This window comes from Lemur catta, chromosome 2 (assembly GCF_020740605.2).
Source record: "Lemur catta isolate mLemCat1 chromosome 2, mLemCat1.pri, whole genome shotgun sequence".
NCBI lineage: Eukaryota > Metazoa > Chordata > Mammalia > Primates > Lemuridae > Lemur > Lemur catta.
In genome coordinates, this window is record NC_059129.1 from 116,714,047 (window position 1) to 116,734,825 (window position 20,779).

General features: G+C 35.8%; 1 protein-coding gene across 3 annotated transcripts in view; it reads right to left on the reverse strand.

The window, feature by feature from the left end:
* The window catches only part of PTPRK (protein tyrosine phosphatase receptor type K), a 503,601-nt gene that overhangs the window by 243,324 nt on the left and 239,498 nt on the right, over positions 1-20,779 (reverse strand). For all 3 annotated transcript variants that reach the window (XM_045544333.1, XM_045544334.1, XM_045544332.1), the window contains exons 4-5: positions 3,152-3,233; positions 950-1,065 (exon numbers count right to left, since the gene is read on the reverse strand). In XM_045544333.1, the coding sequence (XP_045400289.1) occupies positions 950-1,065; positions 3,152-3,233 (198 nt within the window). The remainder of the gene's footprint in view (positions 1-949; positions 1,066-3,151; positions 3,234-20,779) is intronic.

Here is a 20,779-nt window from a genome sequence, read left to right on the forward strand (position 1 = left end):
TAATGTCTATGTTGAAGAAACTAAGCTAATCTTGCAGTGATTTTTCTTTTTGGTCTCTATTGGCATTCTTATGAATTTAAAATTCGAAACTAATTAAATCCTTTTCCTCATTCTGATGCAGAGAGAACCAAAATAATAATAATAATGGTGCTCAGAGAATATTATTACTTACATATCATTTAGCTTCAAGTATTTACCTCAACAGACACCTGTGCTAGGTCCAGTCTCCTGGCTTTAGAGCTGCTCTCAGCTACTTCCAGCCTCCAGCACCATATTACTGACAGATATACTTTCTGGAAATTCTCTAAAGAATATTCCTTAGTCTACAGTTTTCACTGTGATTCTCTTAAAGCTCTTTATATGAACCATTTACATTTCCCTAACATGTATGTTAAATTGCAATTAATTAAATACAAATTTATTAAGGACTTAATATGTGCAAGGCAAATGTCTTGATCTCAGATCTGTGATTAACGCTCCTACACAAAAATTCTGAAAAAATTTAATTGGCTCTCTTCCAACTCATATTTCCTGAAATACTCCCAATAGTTTCTTAAAATACTTTTTAAACACTTATCAGAGTATGACAGCTCCTGCTTAAGTACTATGCTCTTGTAAGTTCAGTTTTCAAAATATTTTTAAACAAGAAAAGTTTTACTTTCATTCATATCTTGAATGGATCTAGAGAAATTATTTTGAACATATTCAAGAATCATTAGGTTTAACTAGATACTAACACAAATACTTATTAATTATACACCCTTATATTTTTTACTTACATTCCAGAAAGGGAAATCTCTAACACAAATCTGCAACCAAGTAAATTAAACCCAAATGGACAGCCTGGCTCCCAAACACAGATAAGGATAAGACCATGAATAGCATAATTGTAATTTAAAAAAAAAAAATCAAGTGTTACTCTTTAGCTGAGCTGCCAAGCTGGCCTTACCTGCAGCCATAACTTGTTATGCACAGCATCTCTCCCTGTAGCAATGCACTGAAATGTAGCATTCTGCCCTGCATTGACCTCTACATCCCCTAGACGGAGGAAATGAGGAGATTTATCTGTGAAGGTAGAAAAAAAAGTTATTTTTTTTTTCACATGAAGAAAATATGCCATGCTACTCTATCCCACCAGAATACTGTTGGTAGTGTTTTTAACTTTGGCCAAGACTAATACCATGCAGAAGAAAATTGAGGGGTTATTTGTGCTGGAAGACACCATTTCCTCTCTGACTCTCACAGTTCTCATTTTCTCAGTAGCTCTATTACTTATTGTCTTATAATTGCTAGAGTATTGTTCTATACAGGCTGAGCACTCAACAATTACTGCTGAATGGCTGCCATAGCATACAGCATATGGGTGATAATAAAAGTTACAAGTCAAAGCAAGCAAAGGAGATTAAATAGGCACAAATCAGAGCATAATATAAAAATATAATGAAAACATATAATGATTCCTAAAATACTGACAGTTACATGGCCATTGAACTGATTAAGCTATAATTTAAGCAGTTAGATTTTTTCTTTTTTTTTTTAAACTTCAATAGTTATAACCCTCTAGCACTTCAAAGAACAAGGGAATGTTTTTGTTTCTCTCTAATAGAAAATCAACTAAACTGTTCATTAAAACGATTCCCTATTCCCTTATAGCCATAGGAAAGCTACCCAAAAGAAATACCCATATTAGAACAACAAAAAATGATGACGGCAGTGAAAATATACATGAGTTTTATGATTGTCAAACAAATATTCTCTGCAGTTACCTTTTAAAACTGAAGCCTCATCCATGTTTTCCACTGAAAGGAAATGTAATAGCAAAAGCTAATCTGAAGTAAAAGAACAGTTCATGGAGGAGCATATCACACTAAAATTGTTGTGCTCACTTTGTCATTTTCTATTGATTTACTCATGAAAGCTTTTCTTTAACTTCTATCATTCAAGAAGTGAAAACGAAGTGCAGACAGAAACATGGACCTCTTGTACTATGGACTGAAAGAACTTAGTAAACCAACTTGAACTCTGAGTGAGATGATTTTGTTCTTTCCTTAAAACATACCAAACATGGAATATACAAATTGCCTGCCACATCTTTCTCTAGTGTCTTACCTCAGTAGGAGCTTTGAAAAAAAGGAATACTTGAGCTACAACATGAGCTAGAACACCAGCAGCATCAATAGCATCTGGTGATTGATTAGAAATGCAGATTCTTAGGCTACCCTCAGACTTACTCAATCAGAACCAGAGGAGCAACCAAGCAACCTGTGATTTACTGCACCCAGTAGGTGATTCTGATGCATACTAGGGTTTGACAACCACTCAGCAGTAGCACAAGCCTTGGACCCTCACAAAAGGGCCCCTGTGCATGCTGCCTACAATGTGTTAGAGATACTTCTGCCAGGGAGGATTACTGAACAGATAATCCAGAATTCATAGGCCCTATAAAATACTGCTGTTGGGAACTATAGGTAATGTCTGAATTTATGCCAGCTGCTTTTTGCCTGGCTCTATTAAGTGTATGCAATAACTGTCTTTCAGGCATGTGATGTCAACACACATTTAGGTACACCATCTAAAATCCAACCACTGTGCACCTAAAGGCATAACAAAACTATGTACTAGTAAATTGAGTTTCTTGTTTTGTTTTCTATTTTTCAAAAAATACAGATTAACCAGATACTATAACATCAAAAACTTAAAAATAGTCCTAAATTTCGAATAAGGTGAACTAATTCATTCCCTTCATCTCACCCCAACCCTCAACTTAGCATATCAAAAAACTTAGTGAGCCGCCTTTTTATTTTCCTTTCTATTGAACTCTAGTTTGCTATTCTTTGCTTTTCTAGACAATTTAATATGTAAAAAAAATGAACAAGTCCTACCAAGAGTTGCCTTTCTATTTATATTTTGTTCTCAGTAATTAAATAATTTTTAAAAATCCTTTAATGTGTGTGCAATTAGTTACAAGACAAAAAACATTCGGTTCAAAACTTTAGAAATATTTCAGTGTTCTTTTAAAACTCAACAGAAGGCTAGGAGTAACAACAACAAAAGACAGCAATGACCAAGTGATAAACAATCAAGAGTCACTGCCAATATACGACAAGTGTTGAAAGGACACAGAAAAATACAATTCTTAATCACAACCTACCACAAGGATAACTCAGCACTTGGATGTCATCAATGGCAATATAACCACTTCTCCCTCCTGAGACTTCAGCTTCAAATATTACCTGTCAGGAAGAAATAGAAAATATTAACAACAATCATTTTTAAGAAATGTCCACAGTGGAAGGAGAATAGCTATAACACACGTAAAAGTAAATTTGATTTTTGTTCTATAAGAATTAAAAATTTACAATGTAATTTCCTAAACCTTGTGCAGGTAAACAGAAGAAATATGAAGAACAATTAAATTACTGTGGTCAAGCAGCTTAATATTTTTAAACAGCTACTATCAAGTGTTGTTAGATTTCCTGGATAGGCAATATATAGCAGCAGAATGACTTGGCAGATACAGCAAATCTAATATCTTCAAAAGTGAATTTCTCCAATTGACATTCTCCATTTTTGTTTTTTATTTAACACACATTGAATACCTACTATATGCCAAGGAGTATGCTAACCACTAAAGACATCAAATGAATAAAGAAATTATCTGTTCTTTTAAATAGCTGAATTTTCAAAGATGGAGATCAACTGATAGATTTTTGGTATTCCAGGCCAAAGGAACAGCATACAATGAAATAGTTTGGGACTGTATGTTTGGGGAACTAAATGAATGTAATCTGTACAGCCACAAAGGCTCAAAAGAAAAGAGATGAGATTAGAGAGGTAGGCATGGAAGGCCGTGGATACCACAGGAGTGAGATCAAGTGTATATCCGGTCAATAGTTTCATATTAACAAAAATTAAGGGGAAAAAAATTTTCATGTTCAAATATAAGCTCATGTTATAGAATTTTGTTGCTATAGTCAACAGCAAAACTTCATATGGTCTTTCTTTTAATAATGTGTGCTGTGACTTTTTGAGAGAAAACAGATTTAGTATTCAACACTTCAATATTGTATTTAACTCCTTTATTCAAGAAGATACATAGATTATTTTTGGATTACCTTACGAAGCACTTTAGAAAATGTAATGCAGTTGATGCTTAAAGAAAGAATATTATATAATCAAATTGGTCTAATATTTAACAGAAACATTTGGCTATCTTATATGATGGAAAATGGTCTGAAAGAAATAGAGTGATGGTTAATATGTTGAAAGCAGTGGGAATGGTGAGATAAAAAGAAAAAGAAAAGATCAAAACAATGCTAAGGAAGTAGACAAGATGTTGACTAATTAGTTTTGGTGAAATGTAGGACGACTCAATGATTTCTAGCTTGAGATATCAGGTGAATGACGCTGTCAGAATCCTTAGTCAGGACTAGCGATACAGGAAAAAGATACAAAGTTGAGGGAGAAGATAACTAAGTATGTTTCAGACATTTCAAAGTTGATTTGTCTATAATATAGGGGAAAATGCACAGGAGATAGCTAGATAGATCTGGAAGAGAAGAGATGGTTCTAAAGTAAATTCTGAAGTCAGCACCATGGACAGGAGTAAGCTACTGACTGGAAAGTTAATGTGATGGGTGGGTTAAGATGGCACAGAGCGATAAATAAGAGGACAAAGCTACCAGAAATGGAAGGTCAAGAATGAAGAGAGGGCCGGGTGCGGTTGTTCATGCCTGTAATTCTAGAACCGTGGGAGGCCAAGGAGGGTGGATTGTTTGAGCTCAGGAGTTCGAGACCAGCCTGAACAAGAGCCAGACCCCGTCTCTACTAAAAATAGAAAGAAATTCTATGGACAACTAAAAATATATATAGGAAAAATTAGCCAGGCATGGTAGTGCATGCCTGTAGTCCCAGCTACCTGGGAGGCTGAGGCAGGAGAATTGCGTGAGCCCTGGAGTTTGAGGTTGCTGTGAGCTAGGCTGATGCCATGGCACTCTAGCCTGGGCAACAGAGTGAGACACTGTCTCAAAAAAAGAAAAGAATGAAGAGAAAGCAGAATTAAAATCAACACAGAATGATGATTAAAACATAATGGTTAAGGAAGAAAGAGCACTACCAGGAGGTTTCAGGCAGGTCAATACTCCCAACCAAAAGAATTAGAAAAGACCAGGTATATTACAATAACGATAATTTAAAAATATCAGATATCTGTACAAACAATGGCATCTACATGCACACAAATTTTAGGAGGAGAGAGCCTCTCCAAAGTTATCTTTTGATTTACAGTCATTTTTCCCCCAAATGGAATATTTGCCAATTCTGGGATCAGGCTGTAGTTCTAACTTAGCACAGTCTGAGGACCTCCAATGGGAGCAAGTGTAAACAGTGAAACTTACTGCAATTGAGCAGAAATAGAGCAATAACTGGAATGTTTGGGAGGCTGAATTTAAAAAAGATGTAGACCATGGCAAATAATATCTAATGTAGGAGAAAGGTCAAGAGAAACTACAATTAAGAAGTTATCAATTGAAATTAGCCATTCTCTGGAAAACTTTGCCAGGACATTTTTACTATAGTGGAAGAGGAGAAGCTTGATTGACTAGGCTACTAATAATAATTCACATTTATTGGGCACTTACTATATGTAATAGATTGTCCTAAGCTAGGATGCACATTCACACTTGTTTCTATGTTCTCTATACACACTAACATACACCTATATAAACTCAATTCAATTAGCTGGGTGTAGTAGCTCATTCCAGTGATCGCAGCTCTTTGGGAGGCTGAGGCAGGAGGATCGCTTCAGGCCAAGTGTTTGAGATCAGCCTAGGCAACATAGCAAAAACCTGTCTCTACCAAAAAAATAAAAAGATTAGCCAAGCATGGTAGTGCCATGCCTGCTGTCCCAGCTACTCTGGAGGGTGAGACCAATTGAGCCCAGGACTTCAGGCTGCAGGGAGCTATGATGGCGCCACTGCACTCCTGCCTCAGAAAACAACCCTCTCAAACAAACAAACAAACAAACACCTCATTTAATCCTCATTACAATCCTATGAGGTAGGTATTATTTTCATTCTCAATTTAAAGAAAAGTTAAGTAACTGGCCAAGACCTAATTGCTAATGATTGCTGGAGACAATAATTGCCTGAGCCAAGCTACCTCCAGGTTGCTTTCCTCAGCTTCACCATGCCACCTCCCAACATAAAGAAAGGAGACACAGAGAGAGTATTTCATTTAAACAGACTGTAGGCTTTAAATTTCCTTGAAAATTCTAAAGTTTTAAGTAATGTTTAAATTTAAAAAAATTTAATGTCAGCCGGGCGCGGTGGCTCACGCCTGTAATCCTAGCACTCTGGGAGGCCGAGGCGGGTGGATCGCTCGAGGTCAGGAGTTCGAGACCAGCCTGAGCCAGAGCGAGACCCCGTCTCTACTAAAAATAGAAAGAAATTATCTGGCCAACTAAAAACATATAGAGAAAAAATTAGCCAGTCATGGTGGCGCATGTCTGTAGTCCCAGCTACTCGGGAGGCTGAGGCAGGAGGATCGCTTAAGCCCAGGAGTTTGAGATTGCTGTGAGCTAGGCTGAGGCCACAGTGCTCAACTGTAGCCCAGGCAACAGAGCGAGACTCTGTCTCAAAAAAAAAAAAAATTTTAATGTCATCTTAAAAAGCACACTGATTATATATTATATTGACTAAACAGCAGTATCGTCAGCATTAAACCCTTCCCACACTCATAACCAACTCTTACAACCACCCCAAAGCCAGTAACAATGGAACAAGGTGAGCTGGGAAGGATGGTTTGTCTCCCCTCCATCCACTCCCATCATAAAACCTTCTCCTGTGTTACTTCTTTTTAAGTCTGCCCTTGTGACTATTGATTTTACTGTAAGAAGCTGAACCCCAGAAGGAGGACAGGTTCTTTACGGGAGAAAAATGTTTCATGGTGGAAGGATGGCTAATCTATGAACACAGAAGTGTGTATGTGTACATGTATGATTTACGTTTTATGTAAATGTATTAGGTATGAACACAAATGCCATGCCATTTTCTAAATATTGGAATATTGGCTTAGAAAGAAACAGACTAGAATCAAAAACTTTAATATATAACTGGAAGCAATTATGGTATGGGCCACTTTGGGGGGATTGAAGAAAACCTACATTTGACTCCAAGCTCTCCTATTTATAACTTTTTGAGCAAATCACACAGATTTGAGATTTAGAACTTTTAGAGCCAAGTTGTAACTCCCTATAATGGAAATAATACAGCTTTGAATATAAAGTTTTATGAGGATTAAATAGTAGCATATTTAGTAAAGGTGCTATATAAACTGAAAGGAATGATTATCACATTGTTAACATTTGAAGTTTGTATAAGTGTATCCCAGTATAGAAAGAAAAAGTGATAAAACCTTTAGAAAAAAATTATATTCTAATGAATAAACCACACACCTGTACAATGAGTAATTATTGGTTATTTCAGTTTTGTTGTTGTCAGTATTTGTTAAACTACTTTAACTTCTAGGCTCATCTTGGTTTTACTTTCTTGAATAAACTTCCTGTGCTTTAAGTTTAAACAAGATTACTATACCCCTGAGAAAAAAGTTGTTTATTTGTTCATTTAAATTGAGCTTTATTCAGGACAATAAATTTAGGCCTTGATTTAAAAGGAGACAAAATGATTGGTTCTTTATTAAAGAAAAAAAAAGTTTCTCTTTTTAGTGACCTCATTTTCCCTGCTAAGTGTTGTCTTTGCCTCATTAACTAGAGCTAGAAAAAATTTCTAAGATCAGATTCCTTTACTGCTAAAGATCTAATCAGCTTTATCACTTCAACAGAGCCCTCACCTTGTAGGGCTCTTCTGTCCAGTCAGGGGAAACAAATCTCAATAGCTTAATTACGCAAAGCTTTCCTGGGCTAATGCTCGGGTCAGATCTAATGCTAGGTGTCAAGTAGTCAACCAGGGCTTCCCAGGAGAACAGAGCGATCGAAGCCACACCAGATGTCAACTTCAACCCATCCAGGAGGCCAGCCCGGGAACAGAATGGCTGGCTTCTGCTTTTCATGCTGTTTTCACTCCACTCCATTACCTGAAATACTGAAGGTGATGATTCTAATCAAATTTTTGCTACTCCAGCAACATTCCTGGATTATTAACTAAATAAATGAAGTTGAATTGAAGTAGAGGGGAAACAATGGCAAACCTCAAAGAACAAGAACAACTTTATCTGGCAAACTCAATTAATGCAGACGAAGTTTCTCCTATAATGGAAAGCTGAACTAGATGTCAGGAAGCCTGGTATCTAGTTGTTGGTCTGCTATAACCCATACCCAAGGCAATTTGTTTAACTTGTGTCTTTGTAGCCTCACCTGCACAATACTGCCTTTGCCTATACTACAGGTTTCGCTGAAGATTGAATGGTATATGTGAAATGATTAAATGGCATACAAAATATCAAGCACAAAATACTAAAGACTAGAAGTACCTAAAAAAAAAAAATTGCCCTTAATTTTTTTTCACTATATCATAGTGGTAAGAGTACGGCTCCAAACTCAGATATATATTTAGTTCATACTTTTTAACTGTAACTTTAACTTACGTGAAAAGTTATATAATGTTACCTGTATAATGTTAATTTATGTAAAATGTAAACTGCAATTTCCTTTTCTATAAAGGAAACTATTACTATTCACCTCCAGGCTTTAGGGAGGATTAAATGAGATAGTGTACATGAAACATTTAGCACAGCTCCTGACACACAGTTAAGTATTCTATGTTAAGCGGCACCACTCTTATCATGGGAAGAAAACATCCATGGACGACCCATATATAAAGCAAAATTAAATTTCTTCCCATTCCCTTTTCCCTTCTCCCTCTCATCACAAACCTAACCCTCACCCCAATTTGGAAGAATAGAATAAACTGGTGTTTGATTCCTATAAACTTCCTTAAATTTGTGGCTGTTTAATTTTAACTTTTAAACATTGAATTTTACGTATGTAAAATTTTTTTACATACGTAAAATTCAATGTTAATTACACATTTGGCTTCAAATAACAAACGTGCCATAATCAAAACCGATTTCTAAATATTCATGTCCACATTTTGAAAATGAATAAAATAGCCATCTGTAGGATACACAACAATGACTAATGTTGGAGTTTCAACCATATGAGTACAAGTAAAGCACATACATATGTATCTTTCATTACAATGTGTGACCTCAAAGTCAGGAACTGTGGTCAACTCAACTTTGTATCCTCAAAGCTCAAATACTGCCTGGCACAAAGTAGATTTTCAAGAAATGACCCCAGGACTATATACATTTACATACATATATATACACATACATATACATATAAAATCATTAAATATAATTGATCTCTATCCTGTAAACTAAACATTGTAGTTTCTCAAGGATCCATCCAAGGTCTGTCTTTCTCTCTTCACCCCATACTTTCTACCCTGATAGGATTGAGGAAGATAAGCCTACAAAGAGGACAGAAGGGATTTTAAAAGATTTCTATGTGTGTAGAGCTATAAAAGGAAGATAGAAGTGTATGGGATTACAAAAGCTAATAAAAGAATACCTAAGGGGGAAGAGACATCAGGAGCAAATGTTAGTCAAACACTAAGTAAAATGTAGATTTAAAATGCCCCTTTTATCTATGCCATTGAGATCAGAAGTGCCCAAAGGAAGACCTATCTGTATGAAATAACAGAAGTGGAAACTATATTGAGCAATGACAACAACAGTAGAGGTGTGCAGACCAGAAGTTTAAAAACTAATATAGGAAGTTTGCTTGAATGGATAGAGAAATATAACTGAGAATAGAAGAATATATGGGATCAAGGAAAGGGTTCAGGGTTTTTTTTTTAAATTATTCTTATTATTTTTAAGATGGAAAATATACAAACATATTTAGATATTGAAGAGGACGATTCAATTTGGTGGAAATATTTGAGTGCACACAAGAAAGAAATAATAATTGTTAGTGTGATACAGAGTAAGATCCAAATCACGGGTCATAACAGGGGACTCTACCTTTTTGTAATAATAAGAGGAGAAGGTGCATGAAGATGTCATTTGTAGGAATGGTAGATAAAATTTCTATTATGTAGCCTCAATTTTCTCACCTATGAGGAATGGGATGGTGAAAAGAAGGAGTCACTGAAGTTTGGAGTGAATTGAATGGAGTGAAATGGAGAGGAGAATGAGAAACAGAATTGAACAGAAAAATACAGTAGTAGAATTTCCAGTTGTATTGTGAGCCCAATTGAAATTGATGACCATGAATTTCTAATGATCAAAATCTATCATATGATATAATTTTTTCAAAAACAGCATTTGCTTAGATTTAAGCCCAGAAGAAGTAGATAAAGTTAAGCAAAGAGTTTATGGAAACAGCAACTGTACAACAAAAATGATTATGATGAAATCGAATTTTGATATGATAAGCGAGTTGATGAACTGGCAAAAGACAGATGGCTGGATGGTTAGGAGCTCTCCATGACGTTGTTGGATGATCTCAGCAAAATGAATATAGTGGAAGGAGATAAGTTTATGGTGAGAAAGAGAGATACATACATGTGAAGAGAGAACAGTTGTGAGATATTACAACATCCATGTAACCAGAGCGGAGGTTGCTAAGGTGAAATAAGGAAGTCACTGAACCTTGGAAGTGGGGAGGTAAAAGAACTATTAGTGGGATTTCCACAAATATACTGATGCCATGAGCATAATGATGGGCCTTGGAAGTAGAGAGAGCAACTCTAAATGATGCCGCTCCCAAAGTTTATGACGAATAGAAGAAAATGACTTAGTGTCCAATGGAAGGAAATAACCAGGATGATGGCATGGTTGAAAGCAAAAACACTCAAAGCAGCCCAGGTGTCTCCCACCCATTGACCTGGTCCTAAGTTACATGAGAAGTAATATCTTCTCTTTTGGAGAATGTTTGCGAAGAAGTGTCCACAGGCTGGAGCTACAAACAGATCACAATTATCATTACATAATTATGTAAATAAACTTGTTATGTTTATCTCTTCAACTATTAATAAAATATAAGCTCACTGAGAGCAGCGACGTTGTCATGTTCCTCGCATTACTGAACCACAAGATTTCTCTTGCATGTGAGGGTTGAAAAGAGTTCCGGAACATTATAGAAAACAGCTATGTAGTATCAGTGAATTCTAGTTAATAGTTTTGCCTAAAAAAGAAAAATGGGAACAGGTATTTAGCTTATTTTTACCTAACTTATAAAATTTTGTTGATATGACGCTCCCTTGAGAAAGTTCTAGATAATCTTTCCGAAGCTAATTTAGAAATCATGAAAATAATAATTACCTCTCTTAAACGATTAAAGAATGCTATAAAGCACAAATTTCTGCCAATGGGCCCCAGATCTTCTATAGAGTAAGTATGTCAAAACTTAAAATTCTAGAGTCTAATTTCTTTTCGAATGTGAATATTCTATATTTGTCCAAAAAGATGAAGATACACCCAACTGACAGATGATATCAAAAGTCTGATGTACAACCAGCAGCTACTATCATCACCCACTATAGTTCCTCTCAGAGGCACTGGTGATTTGGATTTCTGCCTTCTCAACTAAGGATTAGCCGAAAGTGTTCGAGAAAAGGAGCTTTTCTGAGACAGACTGCTGCATGCCAGGCTGGTTTGCCCACTGACTCATGTAATAGCTCACTTCTAAGAGCCTAAAGTGTGAAAATGCCTTCAGTCAAGGCCTTGGGGCTCTCTAAAACTAATGAATTCTTAACAGCCTATGGGTTGTTTACTTGTTTACTGAGTTCTTGAAGGAATTCTAGAACCTGCGGTCACAAAAGGTGCATAGATAAAATATGTAAGCACGGGAAACACCTGTATATTCTTTGACTTTAAAGCTGCTTTTGAGAGTAAATTGGGTGTTCTAAGTATATGCCAACAAAGTGTGCAAGGCAGTTAAGACACATACTCAAGCCCAAATCAATTCTTCATCTAACCTGTAAGAGATTTCAAATTTGAGCTACCCTTAGCACCTCTGTGACTTATAGCTATGTAAGAATTCAAAATCACTTACTTTCCTTCAGATGTCCTGAGATTAAAAATGGCTGGCTCCTGAGAAGGCCTTAGTCCTAGCAAGACTTCACAACTTCACAACAGGACTTTATAGTCTGCAGGGAGTAATTAGGGATCCAGCCAGTCTAAAACCAACACTCTCTTACCTGAATACATATGTGCTTTTTATATAGTTACAGTATCTGCCACTCAGCAAGAGCTACTGTATGGGTTTAGACATTCTTTTTCTTTCATACATACACATGCCCACATAGTCCTAGATATCAATGGACCACAATTATATAATAGTGACTTAAGCTGATTTTAGAATGCAAATACTATGAATAATGCCACCAAGTATTCTTGAATAAAACGTCAATGTATCCAATTATAAGGGCTTTGGTTACAAAATATATCCCGAGGCTTAGTATTACCAATTGCCTATATGATAAGAGACATTACCACATTATGTAACATGGATGACAATATCAGGTATAACAAAACTGCACTTATATGAAAAGCCAACTACAGCATCCAACTACAACCCTTTTCAGAGTGATACTGTATTTTGCCTGATCAATAGACATCAGTCAAAGCACCCACTGGTGTCCAGGTAACAGTAAAAATGCAAGACCACAGACCTAAAGAAGAAAATAAAACCTAAGAGATTTCACACCCAAGTAGACTGTGTAAAAGAAAAGCCCAAAGATGGAGATATTTAGAAGAATCCACACTAAAACGAATATGCAAGCATAGTATACTCCTATGTTTCAAATGAGCCCAGGGAGTTGGCTATCCCTAATGTAATCACCAAAAGTATCCAGAAGATCTGAATAAAGGAACTAACAATAATCATTATCAGATCTTATGCTAGAATGTTGAAGTTCATAATAATAGTCCATTAGTTATTTAATTTAATTCATTTCTGAAATCTTGCACTTGTAAAAGATTCTCAGTGGTCTTTTAAATTTGAACAGATACTGATGCAGGTTAATATGTATCAAAAACACATTACTTCTTAGTTCTTAATGTGACTAAGAGAGACCTAGACGAACTTTTCATCTCTGAAAAGAAACCCAAAACGTACAATGAGTAATGTTCACAAAATAAACCCAAGAAAAATTTTTGTGTTCTCTGTATATTCTTTATATCATTAAGATGGCTTTGGAGAAAAAAAAGTATACATTGGGTTCTCCAAAAGGTCTGGATATAAGACCCCTATGATAAAGATACACACATGTGCACAGTTACACAGCACAGACGGGGCACACCAGAGTTAGGCAGCAGAGTCCCAACTCTGAGCCACAGACCGCAACTCAAATCCTAGTTCTGACCTCATGAGGTCATTGGGAAGGTTAAAAGAGATTATATACAACTTAGGACATTTTCCAAAAATATTAGCTTCTTCCTCCCTTTCCTATCCTTCCCCAGGGACTGATGCATCACAGGCAGTGCCTTAAGACATAGCCAGTGAGAAACCAGGTGGCACAAGGGCAGCTCCAGTTGGCACTATTGCTGGAGAATATGAGGAAACATCATTTAGCACTTCTGTACCACAAAAAACTCAGCACCACAAACTCACTACCTTTTCCATTCCTAATTTCTTACATCCCTATCACTAAACTCCCTTATGTGACTTCTTTGCCATTTCAATTCAGGGCATTAGAAGGGTGCAGCTGGCTGAGACTACAGACCAGTAGAAGGTATGCCAGCTCCCTGCTCTCTTTGGAGCCTTCTCCAATTCCAACACAAGCAGACAGATAGGCGGAGGATGATACTATTAAATATATTCTAAATGCCTTTAAAAATGTATTCAGAAATAAAACTGAAGTAGGACCTAGTATTCATGACATGAGTTTAGCAAAAGAGAGGAAAAACCAAAAAGGCAATAGAAGAGGAAAATAAAAGATTACTGAAATAATCCAAGATCTAAAAATGTCATTAAACACATTTTTCATCCTATGGATCTGTCCTTAGATACATAAGCAAGCAACTTACACCATAAAAGATTTGGTATAAAACTGAAAGTGGGGAAGCAAAGAGTAGCAGAAAATTCATCAGCAAAATGTCATTTCTATATCTTTACTATCATAGCTCTACCATCTGGGTTATATTTTATAGTTAGTTGTCTGGGCCAAAAATAAAAGATGACTGGTTAAGGTTTCTATTTCTATCAACATGACACTGAATTACAGTACTATTTTTCCTTGCTTCCTGAGATGTGCCATTTGTCTTCCTACAATCCACAAGCAGAACCTTTTAAATTTTAGCACCAACATTCCAATCTTACACATAGCAGAAGTAGATCACTTCACTTGTACAACTATATCTGAAAAATAATGCTTTCAAACTAACACAGTAAGTCTATTCCCTGCCACATTTAAGTGACACTCAAGAGCTTTAATTTACACTCAGGAAGCTCAATTAAGAAAATTCAAATTAGTAGTGAGACCCTAGATGGACCATCATACTAAATATCTATTAACATATGAAATCTGTTGACAACATGCACTTTTTTTAAGCAAACCAGATGATCAATTGCAACTGAACAGGTAAGATAACTGGATTAGTCCAGGCAAAATTCAACCAGATGCTAAACATGAGCTATCATCACAAATTCAAACACATTAATAAGTAATTGTTTAGTGAAAACCTCTTGGTAAAAAGAGAACTCTGTACTCACATCATATTGGTTTAAAAATTAAGTAATTTCAAAGGTACTATGATCTTTCCTTTTTGAGAAAATACTTTAGGGTTGGTGTGGAGAGAAATTTTTACACAAAGTTTATTAGAGTAATTAGGTTATGTACTCTTCGTTGAATTTAAGAATAGAAAGCCCATAAGCTTTTTTTTCTTTTTTGTTTTACAAGCCAAATGATCAAGTGCAGTGACACCTTTAGCTGTAAGGTTTAAATAGTACAAACATAATTGCATATTATTGTATAATTTATGATATTAGTGCTTTTACTTAGCAAAAGCCTAGTTAAAATTCAAAAATATTTACAAGGAAAAATGCATTTCACAGTCAGCTTCTACAGAAGAAAATAATGGGGAAATTTAGAAGATATCCTATCACTACTAAAAAATGGATACATACATACAAATATGCACATCCATATTTGCCTTGATTTTTTTCTTTAAAACACTAGTTAAGATGAATAAACTAAAAGTATACAGTTCATTTAATTCTTTTCAGAATATAAACTGAAATATTTGGTAATACACTTAATAAAATATGTGTCATAAATCAGCAAATGACAGTCTTTAAGACTTTGAGAATCTTTCTTGTGAAAATTTTTAAGGCAAAAAAATTGTTATCTAGAATATTCAGAGATTTAAAGTTAGTCAAAAAAAAAAGCAGGAAAATAATATCTTTTCCATATCACAAGTCAGTATTATTTTTGAAGAATACCCATAACATTTCTGGGTGTCTGGTAGTCAATAAAAATATATTGAGACGTAATTTAAGAAATTACAACATAAGGAAAAGAAATCCTTGGAACTCTTTGTACAATTACAAAGCCTGAAACAATTAAACATATTTTAAAAATGTGACTTATTCATAGACCAATTTTGTTACCCATATAAAACAAAAGTAATGGAATAAAATCAGATTTTAAAGATAGATGGGGAGAGATAAACTATACTCATTGAAAAAAGAACATGGGGGACAGGGAAGAAAGAGGAGGGAAAGCCTTAATTTTATTGGCAGGATTTAGTTATAGGTGACGGAAATTGATAGACATAATGACCAAGTGCCTCCTTTAATAAAGAGTGTATAGAATAGAATCCAAACCAAAGTGATGTAAGTGTCCTAAAAGAGAGTGTCACTCACATAATTAGAGAAATTGTTTGTGCAAATCAAAAGTCTTTGCCAGAGACATCAGAAAATACTTAGCCTACTTAACCTTTGCACCAATCCAACATATTGACAGATTATCTAGACATTGAAGGCTGCAAAATACCATGTGAGAGACCAGATCAAAAGTTCTCAAAACGTGGTCCTGGCACCAGTAGCATCAGCAACCCTGGAAACTTCTTAGAAACCCTATGGGTGGAACAGAGTGATCTGTTTTCACAGCGCCTCCAGGTGACAACGATGCAGCTAAAATTTGAGAACCACTTATCCAGACTGATCTCCATGCTGAAGCCAGAAGTTACTTGACAGTCTTAGTCCTATAGTTACTAACGGAAGGACTGGTTCTAAGAACCAGTAGTCTTCTTCAGTACTGTTTTCTTTGCGCACACACACACACACACACACACACACAAATAAATCCACAAGTGGATTCATGAGTTTTATCAGATACCCAGCTAAAACAAAAATATAGCCCTGTATAAAATACTAATTTTAAAATGTTTGAAAAATTGGCCACTCATTTATTCATCAAAAAAATTCATAGAGTGTGTACTATTTCATAGACTAAGATTTGACAGAAACAAATAGCTAATTTTTGGTTTCTGTCCTCAAGAAAGTCACAATGTGGCAGAAGAGACAGACGTGTTAGGAAATAACTATAGCACAGTTATTTGCGATAAAGCAGAGTTAGAGAGGTAAGAAAGTTGATAGGAGGGAGAAAATTACCGGGGAGAAGAGCAAAAGACTTCAGGGAAAGTGGCCTTTGAAACATCCTTCATTCACCAAGCACTTGGTGAGCACACTATACATTCTAGCCACTAGGAATACAAAGACAGATAAAAGGCAGAGCCACAACTCCTAGGAGGCAAAAATCTACGACATGTGTAGAACAATCACACGGAAAAAGGGAAAGCACTGGCAAACTATTTTCTACCTGGGAAAGCAGATGATTCGAAAAGGAAATGATTACAGAGCAGAGTTTTAAAACAGCAGAAAAGAGGACATTGCAGATCAAACGAGGTCCATCTGCAAAAGACTGACAACAGGAAACATCATGAGCTATTGGCACAAGCAATTTGTGGACCATGTAGTTATACTTAGGAAGAAGAGAACACAAGAGAGAAGGCCTGGGAGATAGGAGGCTGGGACTTTTTGTCCCACCAGCAGGAGTCTGCCCTTTATTCTGAAGGAGCAGTCATGCCTTTGAAGGGTTTTACAAATGAGATAATATGATTGACTTGCGTCTTAAAAAGGTCAGTGTGGTAGCAACAACCAGATTGAAGAACTGCAATCTCATCAGAAAGGCCTAAACATCTAATAGTATACCTTAAACAGGCTGGGATATTAGTCAGTCAAGAAATATTTATTGCTTGTCTGCTATGTACAATAATGTGGAAAAGATTTAAGTTGTACTGCTATATTCATATACATATTTATGGAGAGATCAAATATGTTATTATATATTCAGGAAAACATACCTGTGTGTGTGTGTGTGTGTGTGTGTGTGTGTGTGTGTGTATGTGTAGATTATTTTTCTTTTAAATCAAAAAATTAATGACAAATAAGTGTTTAAAATAACTAAAAGTCTCAGGCTTTATTTAAATTTAATTGGAGACTTAAAGTCATAAACATTGTCTTCACTCTAAGATTTATGAAACAGTAAGTGAAGTTGATGTAATAAAATGCCAGTTTCACCCCTTTCACTTTAAGTTGAATCCAGTTTTCATAGATAGGAGAGTGCTGAAAATTCATCTTTAATTTTCTCTATACTGCATGTCACCAAAAAGCCAAAATAATTTACTCAACTAATGTAATTCAAAGTTCCAGATCTCAAAAATATGAAGGTTCTCAGATTTATAATCAGACTTAAACTTTACTGTCATAAGCACATAACAAATCCTGGCCCAAAGAAAAATGGCCAGAATATATTTACTCAGAAATCAATTAGGACCACTGACAATTACTTAAATATGACAATTTCCTCCTCCTATGCATCACCTCAAATTAACTAGAAATAAAATTGTTTCTTTTATACTAAAACCATAGTTTTATTTTTTAAAAATAATGCTTTTAGAACAGAAATCACTGTTCTGTTTATACCAATTTTCTCCTGTAAGAAAATAAAGGTTATGCAAAATCCCTTAAAATTCCTATAATAAAGACCAAAACATAATGTTATATCCATTAAGGTAATAATTAAAACCTTCATTTGACTATATTAAAAAGATCAAACTATCCTACACAATGATAAGGCAGAGTTAATCATGCATGGCTTAATTGGCCAATATCTCTCCTTTACCTCTTCCTGAAGTGCCCATGCTAAATAGTAGAGATAAATGATCAGAAAAATCCAAGGCATTAGGAAAATGAAAGTAAAGGAGACAAGGAATAGAAATGTTAGTTTCCCTGTCAGTAGACCCTTATGGCATATGCACTTGTTCATTAGATAACTAATGCTTTCATGAAAAATATTCTACTATGGAAAAAGACAATAAAGAACCATATGGAATTGTGACCAATGTGCTATGGAGGCAAGGAGCTAAAGAACAGATGGGTAGAAACAGGGTGATCAGGTAAGTCTCTGACAAGGTAAAGTATGAGTAGAGACCAGCATGTAAAGATGGAAGGAATGTCATTCCAGGCAGAGGAAATAGCAAGCACAGACACCTTGAGACAGGAGCAACCTTGGAGCATTCCAGAATCAGAAGGCTGAATGAGGGACTTGATGTGGAGAGCGCCAGGAGTCAAATCATGATTAAAAATTTGGATTTTATTCAAGACTCTGTTGAGAAGCTGCTGGAAGATTTGGGGTAGACTTCCTAAATTCATAATATCTAATATGTGGTTTGTTTTTTTTTTTTGAGACAGCGTCTCACTCTGTTGCCCAGGCTAGAGTGAGTGCCCTGGTGTCAGCCTAGCTCACAGCAACCTCAAACTCCTGGGCTCAAGCGATCCTCTTGCCTCAGCTTCCCTAGTAGCTGGGACTACAGGCATGCACCACCATGCCCGGCTAATTTTTTCTATATATTTTTAGTTGTCCAGATAATTTCTTCCTATTTTTTTGGTAGAGACGGGGTTTTGCTCTTGCTCAGGCTGGTCTGGAACTCCTGAGCTCAAACGATCCGCCCGCCTCAGCCTCCTATAATAAGTGTTTTTAAAAGAACAGTCTGCTGTGAGAACAGCCTATCATCATCAAGGGCAAGAAAGGAAACTGGGAGAAGCGTGGGGAGGCCCATGTCTGGGGTAAGAGATGGCAGAAGCCTGGACTTCAGCAGTGCTTTCAAATGTTTCCACGTTCAGAAACAGAAAATGACAGTAGCTGTGTGGCACGTGGAGTGAATGGACAAGACTGTTTAGAGTTTGAGCCTCCAATCTATAGACTAGGTTGTGGCAACACAAACTGACTACACTTGTAACAACACTGCCAGGGAACACCAGCATGCCACCGTGCAGAAGTGCTAGTCTAAGAGAGCAAGAAGTGGTCAGATGGGGACAGGTTGCTTATGGGTAGAGTGTGGAGAAAAAAAGCTCCTCACAGTATACTAACTAAGAAACCTAAACATCATGTACTACTATTTCATTGAATACCAAGTTTAGTACACACACATACATACATGCCTGTGTAAAGACACACAGACACACATACGTGCCCACGGGGACACTTATCAAAATATTAGGGATCATCTCTGGAGGGGAAGGAGGGTGAGATTATGCGTTACTTTCACTTTCTATATAGTTCTGCAATAATTTATTTATAACAAGTTTGTATTGGTTTAGTAAACAGTGTGTATGCGTAAAAGTTTGAATAGTCTTTCTCTCCTTTAAAATAAAATATGTCCTTTCAACTAAATCATCAGGAGTAGAGGGGAAGAAAATATAATTTCAAGTTCTACAAGAATGATTCAGTGTGTTTTCAATTTTCATTCTTTTATGTGAAAATCATAAATCCTTAGGAGAGGACCATAAAAATTCTAACAATACTACTTTTCTAGCAGTAGAAGATGTAAGTTAAAACATTATTCTTTCCTTTTCATTTAAAGAAAGTTAAAAATAAAGCACAAGAATGTGACTTTCTTCTGTAAGAACTCTTCCACACAATCTCCTCCATTCTCCACTCCATAACATGTGTAAACATATATAACATGGATGTAATTTCTTAGAAAACGTCTTAAAGTTTATAGGTTCAGCTGATAGTAATCTCAGAGGAGGCATTGGATGGAATGGGTGAAATGATAAGAAAGAGGAGTTTTACTTTTTATTTATTGATGTCTGCATTTGAATTTTTATAAGTATGTCAACTGCATAACTTAGAAAACCTTGTTTAGCCCTAGAGTATATTATTATTCTCTAGACTATACTTTTCATGACATGGCTTCCCTAAAAATATATTTTCCATTCCAATTTTTTAAAAAAGAGATTGGACTTTATTCTAAATGTAATGGACAGGCTTATAGCAGAGGAGTGACATAATCTGAATTATGATCTAAAGAAGCTTATTCTGATGACCATGAGAAGTGGTTTGTCAGAGAGAAGAGCCAGAAGCAGAGACTGTATTAAGGAGGCCACTGCAGTTGTTCGAGGAAAAGGATGGTGGCATTAACTATGAGGATGACAGAGGAAATGGAGAAAATGGCCTTAACTATGCTAGCATAGCAAGTGGCATGAAGTATGCTTTTCTATACCTAGTCTTCAGGGAAGAAAGAAAGAGGGCTGGGGTGTAGTACACTGCTTTGGAGAGGTGGAACATTTTTTTTTTTTTTCGTAGATACTTGTATAATGTCCATTTCTGAAAGCAGTTTCCTAATCCCCTAAGAAATTTAGAAGATTTATATAATCACTTTTACACATTTGGAAGCAAGT